General features: G+C 45.4%; 1 protein-coding gene across 1 annotated transcript; it reads right to left on the reverse strand.

Annotated features, from left to right (window-relative positions):
- Positions 1-16,709: 16,709 nt before the first annotated feature.
- Positions 16,710-18,530, reverse strand: LOC127317594 (benzyl alcohol O-benzoyltransferase). The gene is made up of 2 exons (XM_051348166.2): positions 17,850-18,530; positions 16,710-17,767 (listed from the first exon to the last, which is right to left on the reverse strand). The coding sequence occupies exons 1-2, from the start codon at positions 18,489-18,491 to the stop codon at positions 16,886-16,888; spliced, it is 1,524 nt and encodes a 507-aa protein (XP_051204126.1). The 5' UTR covers positions 18,492-18,530; the 3' UTR covers positions 16,710-16,885.
- Positions 18,531-19,281: the final 751 nt, after the last annotated feature.

Raw genomic sequence — 19,281 nt, forward strand, 5'->3', positions numbered from 1 at the left:
TGCTGTCACGAATCTGGGCCTAATTCTCTGTAGATAACTCAGAAAATTATGCCAATTTACGTGAGTGATCCTCAGATATGTATGCAACTTTCATTCAATTTGAGCATTTTCATTTGAGTAAGTCTGGTGCCTCAATAAAATTCGTCTTTACGAACTGTTCTGTTTTGACAGATTCTGCCTTTTATTTCGCATTGCCTGTTTTGATATGCTTGATGGATTTTTCGATTCCATTGACTTTCAGTAGCTTTGTGCAATGTCCAGAAGTGTTAAGAATGATTATGTCACCTCTGAACATGTAAATTTTGATTGTGCACTAACCCTCTAATGAGTTGTTTTGAGTTTGGTGTGGAGGAAGTTTTCAAGGATCAAGAGAGGAGGATGATACAATATGATCAAGGAGAGTGAAAGCTCTAAGCTTGGGGATGCCCCGGTGGTTCACCCCTGCATATTTCAAGAAGACTCAAGCGTCTAAGCTTGGGGATTTCCAAGGCATCCCCTTCTTCATCGACAACATTATCAGGTTCCTCTAGTGAAACTATATTTTTATTCCATCACATCTTATGTACTTTGCTCGGAGCGTCTGTTTGTTTTTGTTTTTGTTTTTGTTTGAATAAAATAGATCCTAGCATTCATTGTGTGGGAGAGAGACACGCTCCGCTGTTGCATATGGACAAATATGTCCTTAGGCTTTACTCATAGTATTCATGGCGAAGGTTGAATCTTCTTTGTTAATTTGTTATATGGTTGGAAACGGGAAATGCTACATGTAGTAATTCTAAAATGTCTTGGATAATTTGATACTTGGCAATTGTTGTGCTCATGTTTAAGCTCTTGCATCATATACTTTGCACCTATTAATGAAGAAATACATAGAGCTTGCTAAAATTTGGTTTGCATAATTGGTCTCTCTAAGGTCTAGATAATTTCTAGTATTGAGTTTGAACAACAAGGAAGACGGTGTAGAGTCTTATAATGTTTACAATATGTCTTTTATGTGAGTTTTGCTGCACCGGTTCATCCTTGTGTTTGTTTCAAATAACCTTTCTAGCCTAAACCTTGTATCGAGAGGGAATACTTCTCATGCATCCAAAATCCTTGAGCCAACCACTATGCCATTTGTGTCCACCATACCTACCTACTACATGGTATTTCACCGCCATTCCAAAGTAAATTTCTTGAGTGCTACCTTTAAATTTCTATCCTCTACCTTTGCAATATATAGCTCATGGGACAAATAGCCTAAAAACTATTGTGGTATTAAATATGTACTTATGCACTTTATCTCTTATTAAGTTGCTTGTTGTGCGATAACCATGTTCCTAGGGACGCCATCAACTACTCTTTGTTGAATATCATGTGAGTTGCTATGCATGTCCGTCTTGTCTGAAGTAAGGGAGATTTACCACTTATTTAATGGTTAGAGCATGCATATTGTTAGAGAATAACATTGGGCCGCTAACTAAAGCCATGAATCATGGTGGAAGTTTCAGTTTTGGACAAATATCCTCAATCTCATATGAGAAAATTAATTGTTGTTGAATGCTTATGCATTAAAGAGGAGTCCATTATCTGTTGTCTGTGTTGTCCCGGTATGGATGTCTAAGTTGAGAATAATCAATAGCGAGAAATCCAATGCGAGCTTTCTCCTTAGACCTTTGTACAGGTGGCATAGAGGTACCCCTTTGTGACACTTGGTTAAAACATGTGCATTGCGATGATAATCCCGGTAATCCAAGCTAATTAGGACAAGGTGCGGGCACTATTAGTATACTATGCATGAGGCTTGCAACTTGTAAGATATAATTTACATGATACATATGCTTTATTACTACCGTTGACAAAATTGTTTCTTGTTTTCAAAACCAAAGCTCTAGCACAAATATAGCAATCAATGCTTCCCTCTGCGAAGGGCCTTTCTTTTACTTTTATGTTGAGTCAGTTCACCTATTTCTCTCCACCTCAAGAAACAAACACTTGTGTGAACTGTGCATTGATTCTTACATACTTGCTTATTGCACTTGTTATATTGCTTTGCATTGAAAACTATCCATGAGATATACATATTACAAGTTGAAAGCAACCGCTGAAACTTAATCTTCCATTTTGTTGCTTCAATACCTTTACTTTGAATTATTGCTTTATGAGTTAACTCTTATGCAAGACTTATTGATGCTTGTCTTGAAAGTACTATTCATGAAAAGTCTTTGCTTTATGATTCTGTTGTTTACTCATGTCATTTACCATTGTATGATCGAGGTTATGATGGCATGTCACTTCAAAAATTATCTTTGTTATCGTTTACCTGCTCGGGATGAGCAGGAACTAAGCTTGGGGATGCTGATACGTCTCCGACGTATCGATAATTTCTTATGTTCCATGCCACATTATTGATGATATGTACATGTTTTATGCATACTTTATGTCATATTTATGCATTTTCCGGCACTAACCTATTAACGAGATGCCGAAGAGCTAGTTGCTGTTTTCTGCTATTTTTGGTTTCAGAAATCCTAGTAAGGAAATATTCTCGGAATTGGACGAAATCAACGCCCAGGGGCCTATTTTCACACGAAGCTTCCAGAAGACCGAAGAGGAGACGAAGTGGGGCCACGAGGTGGCCAGACACCAGGGCGGCGTGGCCTGGGCCTTGGCCGCGTCGGCCTGTGGTGTGGGGCCCCCGTGACGCCTCCTGACCTACCCTTCCGCCTACATATAGTCTTCGTCGCGAAACCCCCAGTACCGAGAGCCACGATACGGAAAACCTTCCAGAGACGCCGCCGCCGCCAATCCCATCTCGGGGGATTCAGGAGATCGCCTCCGGCACCCTGCCGGAGAGGGGAATCATCTCCTGGAGGACTCTTCACCGCCATGGTCGCCTCCAGAGTGATGAGTGAGTAGTCTACCCCTGGATTATGGGTCCATAGCAGTAGCTAGATGGTTGTCTTCTCCTCATTGTGCTTCATTGTCGGGTCTTGTGAGCTGCCTAACATGATCAAGATCATCTATCTGTAATGCTATATGTTGTGTTTGTTGGGATCCGATGAATAGTGAATACTATGTTATGTTGATTATCAATCTATCTATGTGTTGTTTATGATCTTTCATGCTCTCCGTTACTAGTAGAGGCTTTGGCCAAGTTGATGCTTGTAACTCCAAGAGGGAGTATTTATGCTCGATAGTGGGTTCATGCCTCTATTGAATGCGGGGAGTGTGAAACCCCTAAGGTTGTGGATGTGCTGTTGCCACTAGGGATAAAACATTGATGCTATGTCCGAGGATGTAGTTATTGATTACATTACGCACCATACTTAATGCAATTGTCTGTTGTTTGCAACTTAATACTGGAAGGGGTTCGGATGATAACCTGAAGGTGGACTTTTTAGGCATAGATGCATGCTGGATAGCGGTCTATGTACTTTGTCATAATGCCCAATTAAATCTCACTATACTCATCATATCATGTATGTGCATGGTCATGCCCTCTCTATTTGTCAATTGCCCAACTGTAATTTGTTCACCCAACATGCTATTTATCTTATGGGAGAGACACCACTAGTGAACTGTGGACCCCGGTCCATTCTTTTACATCGAATACAATCTACTGCAATACTTGTTCTACTGTTTTCTGCAAACAATCATCATCCACACTATACATCTATTCCTTTGTTACAGCAAGCCGGTGAGATTGACAACCTCGCTGTTTCGTTGGGGCAAAGTACTTTGGTTGTGTTGTGCAGGTTCCACGTTGGCACCGGAATCCCTGGTGTTGCGCCGCACTACATCTCGCCGCCATCAACCTTCAACGTGCTTCTTGGTTCCTACTGGTTCGATAAACCTTGGTTTCTTAATGAGGGAAAACTTGCTGCTGTACGCATCACACCTTCCTCTTGGGGTTCCCAACGGACGCGTGTTGTACGCGTATCACCAACCTGTTGAGTTCTCTATAGGAGTCTCGGAATGCTGATTGTTTCCGGATTCCTCTCCACCCTCATAACCTCTATAGGAACTACTAGGATAGTACCTAGGTGTAATGGGTGTAGTTTCTAGTTCAGGGTGGTAAATACTAATGTAGTCTCCAGCTGAGTAAACTGGTGTGTGCACCTCATTCCCCATGGGTTCCTTCCCCTTAGTCTCCTCCTTGGGTTCAGTAAACTCTTCTAGCATTGTATCAATTGCTCCCGACAGGTGTCGGTTCAACTGAAAGAACAATGACAGTAAGTTGCGGCTATTGTCCATGTACTTAGCGGCTTCTGCTGGTTTGCGTTTTGCAAATTTGAAGTGGTTAAGCATAGGATCATCTTCCTCCTCCATATGAGGAATGTGTGAGAATTGGGAACCCATAAGCTCTTTCGTCTTATGCTCCCGGATATCAGTGATGGCTCTCATAATGGCTATATGGTAGGCTTTTTGGGTAGTTCTAGCCTCACCTGCTGGCATCACTATGCTCGTTCCTAGGGATTCTGGAAGTCTTAGTCCTACCCTACACTTTGCCAATACAGTACCGTCGTAGTACATGTATTTATTTACTTGGATCTGGGGATCACACCCAAATTCAAGTAACATGGCACGAAGAATATCTGCGAGTCCTCCTTCATATTCACTCAGTGTTGAATCCATCACTTTCACGTTTCGTCCCGGACGTGAACTTGCCATAGTTGGCTGTAGAATTAGAAAGAATATAAGATTAGTAATAATGCATCATAGTAGAGATAATAAAGAATTATCGCACTAAAAGATATGATTGTTGTATTCTCAATTGAATATACACCATATTTTTAGAGAATTCTTTACTAATCCTATTTGACTCCTAACGTTCAGTCCCATTTACTAGGTTCCAATCTAAGGTCAAAGCTTTTGCTCTGATACCAACTGTGGTGACCCTGCATACCACTGCATGTTGTAGTATGCCAGTCGTTGATATAACATTCAAGAAGTACCATTCCACAAATATTACATCCCTCAGAGTAGTACAAAAGAACATAGCAGGTCCATAACTCATTCATTAATTATTACAAGCATAATGTACATATCATCTCGGAGCTCCTCTTGGGTCCTAAGAGGAATACTCCTGGGTTCGAGGCGAACCCAACTTAACTTACAATATAGAAGTCTCACTAGGTTATACATTTATTCCCTCGAGCAGTTAAGTACTAAGAGTTCGTACTACTCGGATACTTGTACTACTAGGTTATTCTAGACTTGATCTTCTCCGGAAGCCTCCCCGGTTCCGTAGACTATAAGGTAGTCTACGCCTTCAACACCTCCAGAGAGGTCTGGTTCTTCATAGCCGATGATCTCGGCTCCTTCAGGGTTGTCGTTGTCCTCCTCCAGACGGTTCAGACAATCTAAGCAGGGGATTTAAGAGTGGGATGAGTACGAGCGTACTCAACAAGTTCATTATAGAAAAGAGGTGTTTAATGCACTAGCTACGATACTAGACCAGGAAGTCTAATACCAATGCAAGTTTTGATAAACATTTCTTCAAGAGGTTGCTTTTATTTCAAAGAACTATGTCCGTCAGCCTTCACCGGTTTACTAGAGCTTCATGGAGCTCCTTTCCGGCCGCGTTCGCAGTTCCATATCCCGGAAAAGGGAGTGACAGGTCACGGTTCTTTACACTCTGCAGAGGTGTGTTGCTTTACCCATAAGAGATCTTAACCTTGGTGCCAACCGGGCAGCTTTCCCGTCCATACTTCCTATGGTGTGAGGCCCGGTATAAGGTCTAGCCAATCATGTTCCTCCGCTACCTCGAACACCCACCCGTTGCTGCAATCTCCGACCCTGGGTCCACGCCGGTCCCATTATTCCCATATATTTCAGGGTGGACCCCGACCACGACGTCAATGCAGGGCTCTACCATACATTCCTACGCCGGCAGTTGCAACCCATCATAGACCTCATTACCGTTGGGACTTCTACGAGTTCCCACCCCTGCATCATGTCTCGCAAGATCATGTGCACCCAGTAATGAGCATCCGTTGATGAAAGAGAGGTGGAAACACTTTTGACTACTCCGTCCCACTCCGGATCTTATGGTTAACACGGGTATTACGGCACAAGAATCATTGGACGACATTTGTTGTTTAATCCTAGATGGATATAAACCCTTGCAATGGAACCTCCACCATATCAACACAATCCATGGTTCCATTGCCCACCACATAGTCATATTCATAGTTATGAAAATAGTGGTTTTGGTTTTTATGCAATAGTGATAATCATAGTACTTTGCAAGTAATTTGATAAAGATACTCAAATGACATGGGCAAGTGATGAACTTGCCTGAATACTGCAAAGTGTTGCAGTTGGATGGTGTGGACTGACCCTTGTCCTCTGTTTCTGAAAAATAGCATCATTGTCCGATAAGGGCAATGGTTAAAGAAGCATTTATGCATGATTCCAGTTTTAGGGTTTGTTCCCCCCTTCCGATGTCGTTATTATTTCATGTGAGAGGTTTAATACTAAGGATAATTTGGGGATACTCTATTTAGGGCAAAATACAACCTTGAAATGTTGTCAAGGTGTTTTCAAAGTCCAAAAGAATTTATGGACTTATTGTCATTATTGAAAATAATATATGTGATTTAAATGATTATTTAATCCTCAAATTTGAACTTATTCTTCTTTATCTTCAAAAAATTCTATTTCATATTTTATTATGATAGAGTTTTTTATACTGAGTGGTTTTCATATTTTTAATTATTTTTTAGAGCCATTAAACATTTTCTACTTAATTTCAAAGTTTCTGGTTTAATTGAATTTATGAAAAGACTAAATTGCCCCTTGGGCCCACCTGTCAGTGGAGCCCATCGGGTTGAGTCTAACCCAAGCCGCACCAATCGGCTCGGTCGGACTCGGTCGCCCCCTTCCTCACTCTCTCTCGCGAAACCCTAGCTCCTCGCGCTCTGGCGACTCGCGCGTCGCCATCGCCTTCGCCGAATTTCTCCGGCCAACTCCGGCCATCGCCGCCGGCGAGATGGGGTGCATCTGAACCGCTGTTCGACGGCGCTTCAGATCCACTGCACCGATTTGTTCTTCATCGCCTCCTTGTTTCGCCTCCAACCCTTCTGCTCGTCTGGCCGTGGGGATCCACGGCGATTCGTCGCCGCCGACGATCCTGGCGCCGTGGCGCGGCCGTGTGCCTCGCCGTGGTGATGCTGGGGCTCTTGCGCCCGGCGACGCCTGGCCTGGCTGCGGCCTGGCGCTGCCGTGGTCGGCCCGTGCCGCCGTGCCGCCATGGGCACATCGCGGTGCTCTGCTCCAGGTATGTTCGCCTCCTTCTCTCCTGTCTTCTCTACTTCCTCTCCTCACTCTGGATGCCTGGGCATCCATCTTGTAGTGTCGCTTGCTACGCCTCCGTACCTTGCGCCATGCTTGCTCTCGGTGTTGTGCTAGCTGCTGCCGCCTACATGCGCCATGACTCCTAGTTGTTGTGCTTGCTCTCATCGCTATGCGTATCCGTCGCTTATGCTACTGCCATGGTTCCTTGCTACTGTGTTGTTCCTTCCTTGCTACTGTCTATGCTACTGTCTTCTTCATTGCTTGCTTGATTACTCTAGTTGTGGCAGTGGTTTGGATATATGTGTAGGCCATCTGTTTAAGCATCTCTGGCTTACTGCTGCTTGCAATACTTGCATTTGCAAGTGCCAACTATGCTTGTTATGTTGATGTGAAGCTTCTGCCCTTGCTCATTAGCATGCTGCGATGCTCATGGCATTGCCATGTTGCTCCAGATGTTGCTAGGCGACTGCCTGATATTGTGTAATTATATGGCTCATCCCTGGCTTGATTACCTTAAGTAATCATTGCTTGAGCAGGGACCAGTGATGTGTGCTGTGTGCTATCCTTGTGCAACTTAATCCAGTGGTATTTCATGCCTTTGATGTGCTTCTGGATACAATTATAAAGTCATTAATTCAGTTTCTGTTTATTCAGTTATGGCTTGGTGGTATTTCTTCAGTAACTGGCTAAGTACTTATGCCATGATTGGCTCTAGCAGTCTGTAGCAAGTTCTAACAAGCTCTGATGATCATATGATCATCAGTTGCTTGATGGTTAACTGTTGTGCTTCTGTCTGTGCCTTACTGCTGCTCAATCTGTGATGTGTGTGTGTCACAGACATGTGCTGGTGTGTGCTGGTGCTTGCTCAAGCATCAGCTGATGCTTGCAGTGATCCATTGGATCCACTGCAAGGCTCTGGTGTATTGATTACTTGTATACATCATTTATCTGTGTAGCTTGGCAAGATTTATTGGATAAATGAGATGAACTGTTTCTGCAGTTATGATTCTTTAACTCAATTGACTTGAGCTAGAGGGATGCCAGGACTTGCTGGGGACCCTAGTTCACTCTGAACCCTCTGGGTGATGATGGTTGGCTTTGTTGGATGGTTTTGTGGTTGAGGTGGCCTCAACAGCAACTCTTTGCTGTTCAGGAAGCTCCCACCCCATGTTGGCTTGATGTGTATGGACAATTGCTCTCTGGCTTGACCATATTTGGTTGCCAGATGCTTTTGATGTTGACAAACATGAATAGACACTTGATAGTCTATCTGTCTGATGGTGTAGTGGTCATAGGTGCTAAGTGAATCTGGCTAGCTAGATAGGACCATCTCCTTGCTGGATTTCCTTGGTTATGCCACTGGTTTGGCATAACCAATGTTCCCTGGGTGATTTCCTATTGGTTTCTCTTATTTTTGCTTGCACCAATTGGCTAGTAGCCATATGATGACTCACACTGGGTTCTACCCTCTTTTGCTTCTGTGACTTGTGCATATGATGGATTTATATGAGCAAAACCTTGCTTGCTCATGATTTATTGGTATACCTCACTCCAGCTCCTAGAAATGGTTGTTGGTGTAGAGGATTTGGCTTCAGGATTGTGATGTGAGCTTGCCCTGCTCCTCCTGGTTAGCCTGTGCTTGATTTCCTGCTTGTGCCTTGTTCTACAACAGTTCAAGTGGAGCTGTTTTGGATAGTTTGGCTGGTTGGGAAAGCTTGGTGTTCTTCCTGTTCTATCTGTTCTTGGTGTTCTTACCCTGGGAAGTCCTGTCGATGGAATGGCTAGGGTTTGGCTGTGAAAAGTTTATATATGCCCTCCTCCTTGCCTCTTTGGTCGACAACAGGGACTGGTCATTTTGGTGACTCCCCCTGGCTGTGTATGTGCTGGTGGACATGCACACTGCCTTGTGAGCTGCTTGTGTGGTTCCTGGTTGGGACTTGGTCCATTTGGTGGATCAGCTCGGCTGATCTTGATAATATCCTCTCAACTTCTCATTTTCTTGCTAACCTGCCAAGTGGCAATGCCACTTGGCATAACACTTGTTTTTGGTCTTTGTTTGTGTGATTGCAGGGAACAATGTGATGCTCTGGATGAAGATCAAGGTCCTCTTGAGCAAGATCTCCATGATGATCGTCTTGTGTAGTTTAGGATAGATCATGAAATTGTAATTTTCTTTCTTATTTCCTTTATTCAATTTATGTAATGTGTTGTAATATTTCATATTTCTATTCTGAATATTGTAAATGACAATGTATCATGTGTGATTATCAATAAAGCTCCAATTTGCCTTAATGAGCTTTATATAATTGTTGTACTATTTATATTCTTGATTACTTATAATTGTTTATTGAATTATCTCAAGTTTGAATTATGAGATATCAATTTAATGTTTGAATTTGAAATTCAAATTCAACTTTAGGTTTGAATTCAATCATGCAACTTAAAATTGAATTCAATCATGCAACTTAAGTTTGTGATGCAATATCCCTTCTCTCTTCTCCAAAACCCTAGTTTAGTTGAATAAGAGCAAGTTTGTCGCACTCTCGAAACCCTAACCCTGTAAGGTGTCGAGAGAGAAACTTGTCCCCCTTCGATGCAGTTTTGTTTTAAAAGCGCGAAATTTCCCCAGAATTTACGATGCAATGCACATCCCTTTCTAAAATCTACCCCTCGATTGTCTCTAAACCTGGGACATTACAGTCCGATATTCTTAGTTCTCTTTGCATTACGATCAGGCTCTGCCCCTTTATCCTGACAAGATTTCTGAGGATCACCATCTCCTCCGTCACCCAGGGCCTCCGACATAGTAACATCCGTAGCAGCTTGGTGAGGCACACTCTCCACCTCAAATCTCAATCTAAAAAAATCATGTGTAATCTAGAGATAAGTCTCACGTCTCAGGGATGATAGCAGTGTCTAGGCAAGTGATGAGCATACAGAGCACATTATTCTGTCGAGTAAAACCAATATCAATCTCTTTTGTCTTGCCAAAAACATCTCCCAGAGCCCAGAGAGCAAGATAATCATCAAGTGCCACCGGTGGTAGTCCATACACCCTCACCCAAACATCCTCAGGAGCCCAAACTGGCTGAACCTCTTTCTTCCGAAAATCAAAGTACAAAATGATAGTGGAATCAGGGACATGGAATCGCCCAAAGTGTCATCGCCCAAAATGATAGAGGAGATGACATATGATCGATTTTTTATGAGCATACGAGATATGAATGTACATTAACATGCCGATATGTCTCTTACAACTTACTGAACTTTTTTCGTCTACATCATTCTCCATAACAGTCAGCTATGATGCATATGGTGCATTGTTTTTTCCCCTTGGTACCTAATTCAGCCTATGTATATTATATGAGTAATCAACACATTACATGAAAAGCTAGCTAGCTTATGTGTACAGTTGTATATGTTGGCATTGTTTTGAGTTGCATGTTTTTATGCCGCAAATTTAATGCAATGACATATTTTAACATGTTATATTCGCAAAGCCTTGAATTTGTTGCAGATCATAAGCTTTATGAAATGGAGGATGAGACCTTGAGCCGCTACATCGAAAACATACATACATCATTCTTTATTAATTTATTAATTTGTTGCAGATCATGAGTATGTAAGAACGGCCTATTACTTTGGTGTAGACACTTTGAACTAATCGCTTGCTATAGCCGTAATTTGTTGTTATGCTTGACATCATTTTAATTTTCACTATTACACAATTTAAGTTGTCACTGATTTGCACCATTACATGTTTCAAATTCATGTTCTATAATTTTCATTATTGCATGGTACAAACGATGTCATTTTTTATTCCATTGACGTAAAATTGAAACATTTAAATTTCTGTTCTTTTGATTTAATTAATGTGCCACTGTAGCAACACATGGTCTCGGTAACTCATTTTTCGCAAGGCCTGTCTCTGAACTAATGGTTGGTTGTCAAACCGATGGGATACACAACACTTGTTCTACTGTGGGGTTGGGATAAATGTTTGTGACACATGGAGCCATGGCAATATAGCTCATGTTCTTGCGCAGTTAGGTGCAAAATGCTATGTAAACTCCACTTAATTTGTCCCGGTAGTACGAGGTGCCTAAGTGTGCCATTGCCTCTATAATGGGTGATTTCGCCCAAAATATTTCGTAATAAAAATAAACTAGAAAACATAGGCATGGCAGCATGCCCCACCCATGGTGCTACCTTTTTAACATACATAGTTGGTATTATGGGTACATGTTTGATGACTTTTAGAGTGTCGAGTATTATGTGTGACAATTGACAAAGTACTGCATTGGTAAGGTCTAAGTGGTATCAGTTGTTATTGTGATGTGTGTTTTCACTAAAGCAAAAGGGTTCAAAGCAAACACAATACAGAGCACCTACGAAGACACAGTATAAATAACTGAATATTAAGGGGACGAAAAAAACGTTGACAAAAACACGGTCAAACACAACTTCTCACATCAGGACCTTTATTAGGTTTGTCAACTGAAATATAGAAAGAAAGAAAAGATGGACAGAAAGAGTATATTCAGTTCCACCTAATCGAAGTAGAAAACTCAGCCCTCGCTAGTTCAGCCAATCACAACTTTTCCACACAAAATTCATGAACTTGTATTTAAGTGGGCAAATGAATTTAACATACTCCCTCCATCCCGGTTCATAGGTCTTACGTATCCCTAGATTGTAATTTGACCTTGATAATACAAGATATATATTATAAAACATACATCATTAGAAATTTGATGTTCTACTTTCTAATGATATTTTTTTTGTGTGGTACAACTAATATTATGTTAGACAAATTAACAATCTATAACTATACGCAAGTCCTATGAACTAGGAGTCTAGGACGGAAGGAGTATTGTAAGAACATACAACTTGATGATATTACCATAAATATATTCTCCACAACTTATAGGAAGAAGTTGAAGAAGCATTATCTTTTTCATTTCTTTTGAGGACAAAAATACACCTTTCTGAAACTCCTCAAGCAGAAAAAGGCATCATCACGCACTTGCTTACATATGCTCCATACGATCATTTGCTATTGAGGCATCTATAATATCTAAATAGGAGCAACCCACTAAGTTGATTTCTCTCAACAGGCAAGCTATCCACCTCATCATGGTACCGCGTCATCATCAAGTATACAATTTACTTTCCAATACCAGATTTTGTTTTACTTTGGTGCCATGCATGACGCAGTTGTTCTCGGGGAAAAAGCACCATGTAATCCTATTTTCAGCCTGTAGACGTGTGTGTTTTTTCAGCAGTAATCACAAGCAGACCCCTCTAATTCCCACTACATTTTCCCACTTAAATTCTGGCATTGAGTACCTCTCATGTAGTCCCGTTCCGCTAAACATTTCCTCTCCACAAGCATCAATGCCCAACATTAATTCACGCAAGCTAAGCTGATGCGACACTTATAATAATTGATAGAAAATCAAACGACACTTTGCACCATTATTATTAGCTGTCGTCATCTATCTTTTTTAATCCTGTTGATCTGCACAAATTGGGTACTCTGGACTTGCGAGCTATGTTGCTCCTCATCTCCTCAGACTCTTACCACTCATGGCCACGCATGTCTGAGCAAGATGGAAACTCTCCGAATCTCCCTCCAGCCTCACCGTTTCCAGCAAGGCGACAACTCTTAGCACAGCAACATCGTTCATACTTTCGGTACAGAACTTGGTTCGAGACGGTGCTCCGGCGTCTCAAACTCTACGGGTGGGCATGTGAGATTCTTGAGTTTACCTTGCATCAAGGACAGTGGTACTCAGCCGTTCTGACATCCAATCCAAAACTACAACCTCTTATTCATGGTAGACACTGTTTATATTGGGCTTTTGTTCGTACTGTCGCAGGCGCTGGTGCGGGACAACAGGATCGAGTTTAGGATGATCTTAGGATAATAGCCTGGATATCAAGTTCGTTCATATCTGGGTCGGAGTAAGTGATTTATTTGATGGTAGCTAATATCTGATTCTCTTTTTAATTAGTGCTAGATGAAGAAATGTCACGTTGTTGTTTGATGAAATGCATGAGACAAAAAAAAAGTGGTTTGAGCATTCATGTTTGTTCTGACGTTGGAGGTTTCTGTTGGTCTATGAATTTATCTCGAGTCAATTTTAGCGATCAGACCATACCACTTCAGCTTTGTTTTTCTAAAGTAGCTACTACTTCAGTTGTATTTCTTCTACAATAGCTATACTTCAGTTGTTCTGGCAAAGCTAATAGCCAGAACATATGTTATCATTGTGTATTTGTTGTCCTTTTCCCTTAAAGTTCCCTTGCAGGTTCTAGAATGCATGTATGGCATAGCGCTCCTTCACTTCCGAAGAAAGTGCATATATAGGATGCCATGCAGAGGTGAGGTATATGCTCTACTGGAGGCAATGACTAAAACTAGGCTAACATACATGTATCTGAAATACTTTGCCCTTTCAGGTTAAGAATTGCACCAAGTCCTGCCAAGAAAAAGAATGTGGTGTCCATCCATAGACCAGTACCCAATTTTTTCTTCTTATTATTTGAAAATAGTATGTTCAGCCTGATCAAATATTTTAAACAGCTCTCCCTTTGATATATTCTGCAGATTTAATTTATACTATATATGCATAGAATTTTTCCATTAAATACCGCCGCAACGCGCGGGGAATCGTCTAGTTGGCTAAATTGATACCTCACCAAGTGGAAGTGATATTAGGGAAAGACTTGGGAGCCATTTTCATCTGCCCACCCGTTGTACGGGGAAGTAGGAGGATGCTATAAGCGCGTGTTTCATGTGGAAGTGCTATTAGAAAAGACTCGGAGCCATTTTTAGCTGTTCATGCGTCGCACGGGGAAGCAGGAGAACGCTATTGTTGAAGGATAGAGAAGGATATACGGAATATGATGGATTTATTATTGAGCCTCATGGGCGAGTATATATAGGCGTACATGGATCATCTTGGAGTGCAAGACAAGACATAAAATCTATCTCTATCCTAGACTACCTAAACCATACATATACTCTAACACTCCCCCTCAGTCGTAGCGGGAGTGTCGTAAACAACATGAACGACGTGGACGGTCAGACTGGAGATAAACCGAAGTGGACCCTACAAGGCTGACACTCACCCGCAGTCGTAGCGGGAGCGTCGTGGACGGAGTTGCGTCGTGGATGCTTGGACTGGAGAGGAGGCTGGTGAGGCGCAAGCGAGGTGGTAGCCCTTTATGCCGATGTCGAGGTGGTCGAGAGCGTGGGTGCTGCAACCTTGGTCGAGGCAGCCGCGCGAAGGGGGTGCCGTGGTCTATGTCGTGGTCGGGTGCCAGTGTCGAGGTAGCCGCACATGAAGCCGCAAGCGCGTAGTGCGCGAGGAGAGTGACGGAGACGCGTAGAGGCAGTCGTGGAGAGGGTGTTGATGCAGCCGGAGCCGTCGAGGACGAAGTGTAACCATAGTTTTGCCAGAACCAGGCGCACGTCGGGGACGAAGGCATACTCTGGTTTTGCCAGAACCGAGTACGCATAGAAGAACTCGGCGGTGACGCGGTCGAGGCAGTCGTAGAGGCGATGCCGATGAAGACGTCGTCGAAGCCGATGAAGACGAAGCGCCAGTCCGAGCTTGCCAGGCCCGGGGACACGTCGGGAACGAAGGCACGTACCAGTGTTGCCAGTACCGGGCGTGCGGGGGTAGGGAACATTCCAAAGTGCGCGCCATGTCGGAGTAGACTAGTAGAGGAGGTCTCGACGATGGGTGTCGGAGTAGAGGAGCAGGTGGTGTAGTCGGGGAAAAGGCGAGGACGCTGGCGGCAAAGCTGTAGTGTACGAAGACGTAGAAGGCGGCTAACCCAGCGGTGACCTGGGGTGGTCATGCTGGACGCCTAGACGGGCGTTGGTCGGCGAGCCCAGCGCGACCTGAAGTGGTTGGCGAGCCCAGCGGCGACCTGGGATGGAGGCGCGGCGGCGGTACACGAAGTAGGCGAGGAAGAACCCGGCGGCATGCCGAAGACCATGCGCGGACGGAGGTGACCCGCGCCGAGGGGGCGGCGCTGTGGTGGCCTCGGACGTCGGTGCGTGGGGGACGGCGAAGGTGACCGTGTGCGGCGATGCCACGACACGAGGGGGCGGCGTAGCTGCAGGGCGTGAGTCGATGCAGCGGCGGGAGGCCACCAGCGACGTACACGCCTTGGAAGGCGCGTCGGAGGCCAGTGGCGTGGACCGAAGGCGGCGGCGCTGCGGCCCGAAGGGCGACGCAGCGGCAGCCGGTAGGTCGATCGGTGGTAGGCGCGTGCTCGGGGACGTGCTTGGCGGAGACGTGCGCGCGGTCGGTTGATCAGACCGACGGCGGCGTTGCACGCGCCATGGCATGGACGGCGGCGCAGATCGAAATCGATGCGCTGTTTGTCGGTGTTGTCCCGGCGATTGCGGCGAAGGCGGACCGGCGATGGAGACCGTGAAGACGTAGGCAGCCGGTTTTGACGAAGTAGGCGTCCCATGTGCGCCGCGTGCAGCCGTGCCGCACGGTTGTTGGAGGCGGGCTGGCCGAGGCAGTGACGACGCGGGTGAGCCGGCCGAGGCAGTGACGACGCTGGCGAGCCGGCCGCGGCAGCCTACCAAGGCAGACGCTGCAGCTAGCCAGCGAGTCGACCGCGGTGGCCGACATAGGGCGGATGATGGAGGAGAGCCGGTGCGAAGTCGACGCCGAGGTTGGAGTAGAGGCGCGTGATGACGGCGGCGGTGGATGACTCAATCCGATCTATGATCGGCAAAACCAAAAAAGAAACCGTCGGTCGAGCGACCGGCGGCGCAAAAAAAAACCAATCTACGGATTGGAAAAAAAATACTCGAGTGCAGCGGATCAACAGATCAGCAGACGAACCCTCATACGGGTTGCGCGGCCCCCAGAGTAGATCATGGAGATCGACCTCCCCGAGGGCGGCGCGGCGTTCAAAATTTTGGGGGCGGCTTCCCCAGGAAGCTTGGGGGAGGGCAGCTTCTCGGAGAAGTCGCCAAAAGAACTGAGCCTAGGTCAAGGAGCGTGCCGCTCTGATACCATGTTGAAGGATAGAGAGGGATATGCGGAACATGATGAATGTATTATTGAGCCTGATGGGCGAGTATATATAGGGGTACAGGATCATCTTGGAGTGCAAGACAAGATACAAAATCTATCTCTATCCTAGACTAGCTAAACCGTACGTATACTCTAACAGCTATGTATAAGAGTGTTTTCCATGTGGAAGTGCTATTACCGAAAGACTTGGTTGGAGCCATTTTTGTCTGTCCACGGCGTCGCAAAGGGAAGCAAGAGGACGCTATGTATAAGAGTGTTTTCCATGTGAAAGTGCTATTAGGGAAAGACTTGGAGCCATTTTTGTTTGCCCACGCGTCGCACGAGGAAGCAGGTGGATGTGTGAGAGGTTATGAATGAGAGAGTTTTCCTTTATTACATCAAAAATAAAATGTCAACACAAACCCACGATCTAATCGTGCCATCCCACGTTCGTGAACATGGGCTTTGTCATTGCGCATCTACCACGATGACGCACACAGCCACCAAAAGTTAAGCAAACGGAAGGAAGGGAATACGAAATACAATCCTAGCTAAAATAACTGAGGCTTCACAGGGTTTAACAGCCTCTCCACCTCAGTGGCAAACCGATCCATTGCCATCCACGGCAGCACGACCGGCACGACAACTGTGCCATCCCCATCGCGATCCTTACCGGTGATGAAGCTACTCACACCAAAGGCAGTGTCGGCTGGGCCAGCATAAACGGGTTCGCCCCACCCGAAGTCCACACGGGCGAACCCGAGATGACGGGCGTCAGAGAGCACGAACATGCTTGCTGGACACAAGAACCGTCGGCCGAGCAGAACCATCTCATCGATAATGGAACGAGCGTATTCGGAGGTCACCGTGGCCTTCGCCCGCCGCACCAGCGCCACGGCATCGCCCAGTGAGCCACCAAGTAGCACTGCCGGGTCGACCAACACCGTGGAGGGCACACACGCGTTGCCGTAGTACCCCACGGGCAGGTTCGTCCCGGCAACACCCCTAATGTTAACGATGATCATTAGCGGAGCATTCCCTCCTGGGGGGAGCTCGAGCGCTGCGGCGCGAGCACGCCCGAGGAACGCGGCGAGGGCCTCGAAGGTGGTGGCCGTGTCGCGGAGGAGTGGAGGGAGGCTTTTCTTGATGGCGTCGAGGTCTGATGCCCCGAAAGTGAAAGAACGTATGACCATATCGCCGGCCGGCGGAGGCTGCTGAAGTAGTAGGTCGAACTCGCGGTGCGTAAAGGAAGGCATAGGCGGGTCGCGAGCATTGAGGAGCTCCCGGGACCAGACGGGTGCGATGGTCGGGGACGGGAGGCCACGGGTGAGCTCGGCGATGGCGTTCATGAACTGGGCAATGCCGATTCCGTCACAGATGACGTGGTTGAAGCGGAGAGCGAATACGAAGCTGCCGCACAGCAGACGCGTTACCTGGTCATCTCGTAGCCAATTGTTGGTTAGATTATGGACCCATGGAATACTGAAATATTTATTTGAAATACTAATGTTTTACCTGGATATGCAGCAAGGGGCAGTCAATCACGCCGCTGGATCCCTCCACGTCGAAGAGCAGCTGGTCCCAGCAAGGGAACGGCGGCCTGAGCCCGACAGCCTCCAGCTCTACCAACCGCACGTCACCGTCGGCCTCCACGAAGAGAACCCCCTCGCCGTTGCAGTCGACCACCAGCTTCTGACCCTCAACCTCCCTGAGCCGACCGGCCAACGGATAGTAGGGCACCAGCGCCTCGCCGAGCGCACGTCGGATGAGGCCGGCCGGGTCGACGCCGTTCTGTCCACCAGCGCCACGGTAAAAGAGCGCCAAGGACACGTGCGTGCGCAAGTCCTCCTGGTTGTCAATATCCGACAGACGCTTGGTCTCCCGGGGCGTATGGGCAGCCGGGCGGATGAGCTCCGGATCACGCCGGCGCACGGCGTAGGCCAGCGTCGGCGTGTATACCCGCTCCTTCGCGTGCTTCAGCATATCCACCGGCGGAGTTAGCATGTGAGTAGAGCCATCTGAGCTGAGTTGACGAGGACGGCATGGGTTTATCCATGGAGCTCGTTGCTCCTTCATGCTATAATTTTTGTGCAGGATGCTGGGCAGAGCCCGGGCAGCTGCCCTCGTTCGCCAGACTCTAGCCCCGTAGCTGAGCATATACCTAGGATGGTCTCGGAGCAAGTCGGAAGCAACAACTAGTACAGTATTATCACTGTTGGCTTCCACAGTTCTGCACGTGTATTTATAGTACAGCAATGTGAGATTGTAAGCGGGCAGCCAGCTGGAAATTCCATCCAGCCTCGAATCGATCTATCCATTGGAAGAAGCGCCCGAATTTTGGAGGAAAATATGTTGTACTATGAACTATATAAAAAAGAAAAAAATATGACAAAAACTATATATACAACTATATTTTTTTCACGTAGCTCAAAATACAACACAATTTATTGCATGTGTATTGGGGACATATGTATGTATTCATGAAATAAATTTTATGAATTTTATGAAACATAGAAGTAAAATTTTCAAATATTTCAAAAACTAGAAGCACTGGTACTTAGCTGCATCAAATCTTCTCTCGACTAGTAAAATGTACATCCTTTGCACGTGGTGGTCTGCGCAATATCAACGCTGCTTTTAATGTGGAGGGAACCATTGGGTTTTCTCGTTTCAAAGATATCGCTGGTTATCATTGGCATTTCCCTTTTCTATATCATTTGTTTTATCCCAATGCAATGGAATCGGCGTGTTGATCCATGTTGCTCTATAACAAGATATATCACCATTATAGGTCATTGGCAAATTATCTTTTTAATTGTGGTAGTAGATGTACCCGTCAATTTCGATATGCCATGATTTCCTAGCAAATGCACTATTCACTATGAAGGTTCATGATTTTTTTTTTCTGTGTTGCTCACATCAAGATGTAACTCATCATTAAAACTCG

The sequence above is a fragment of the Lolium perenne genome, chromosome 7 (genome assembly GCF_019359855.2).
Source record: "Lolium perenne isolate Kyuss_39 chromosome 7, Kyuss_2.0, whole genome shotgun sequence".
NCBI classification, from domain to species: Eukaryota; Viridiplantae; Streptophyta; class Magnoliopsida; order Poales; family Poaceae; genus Lolium; species Lolium perenne.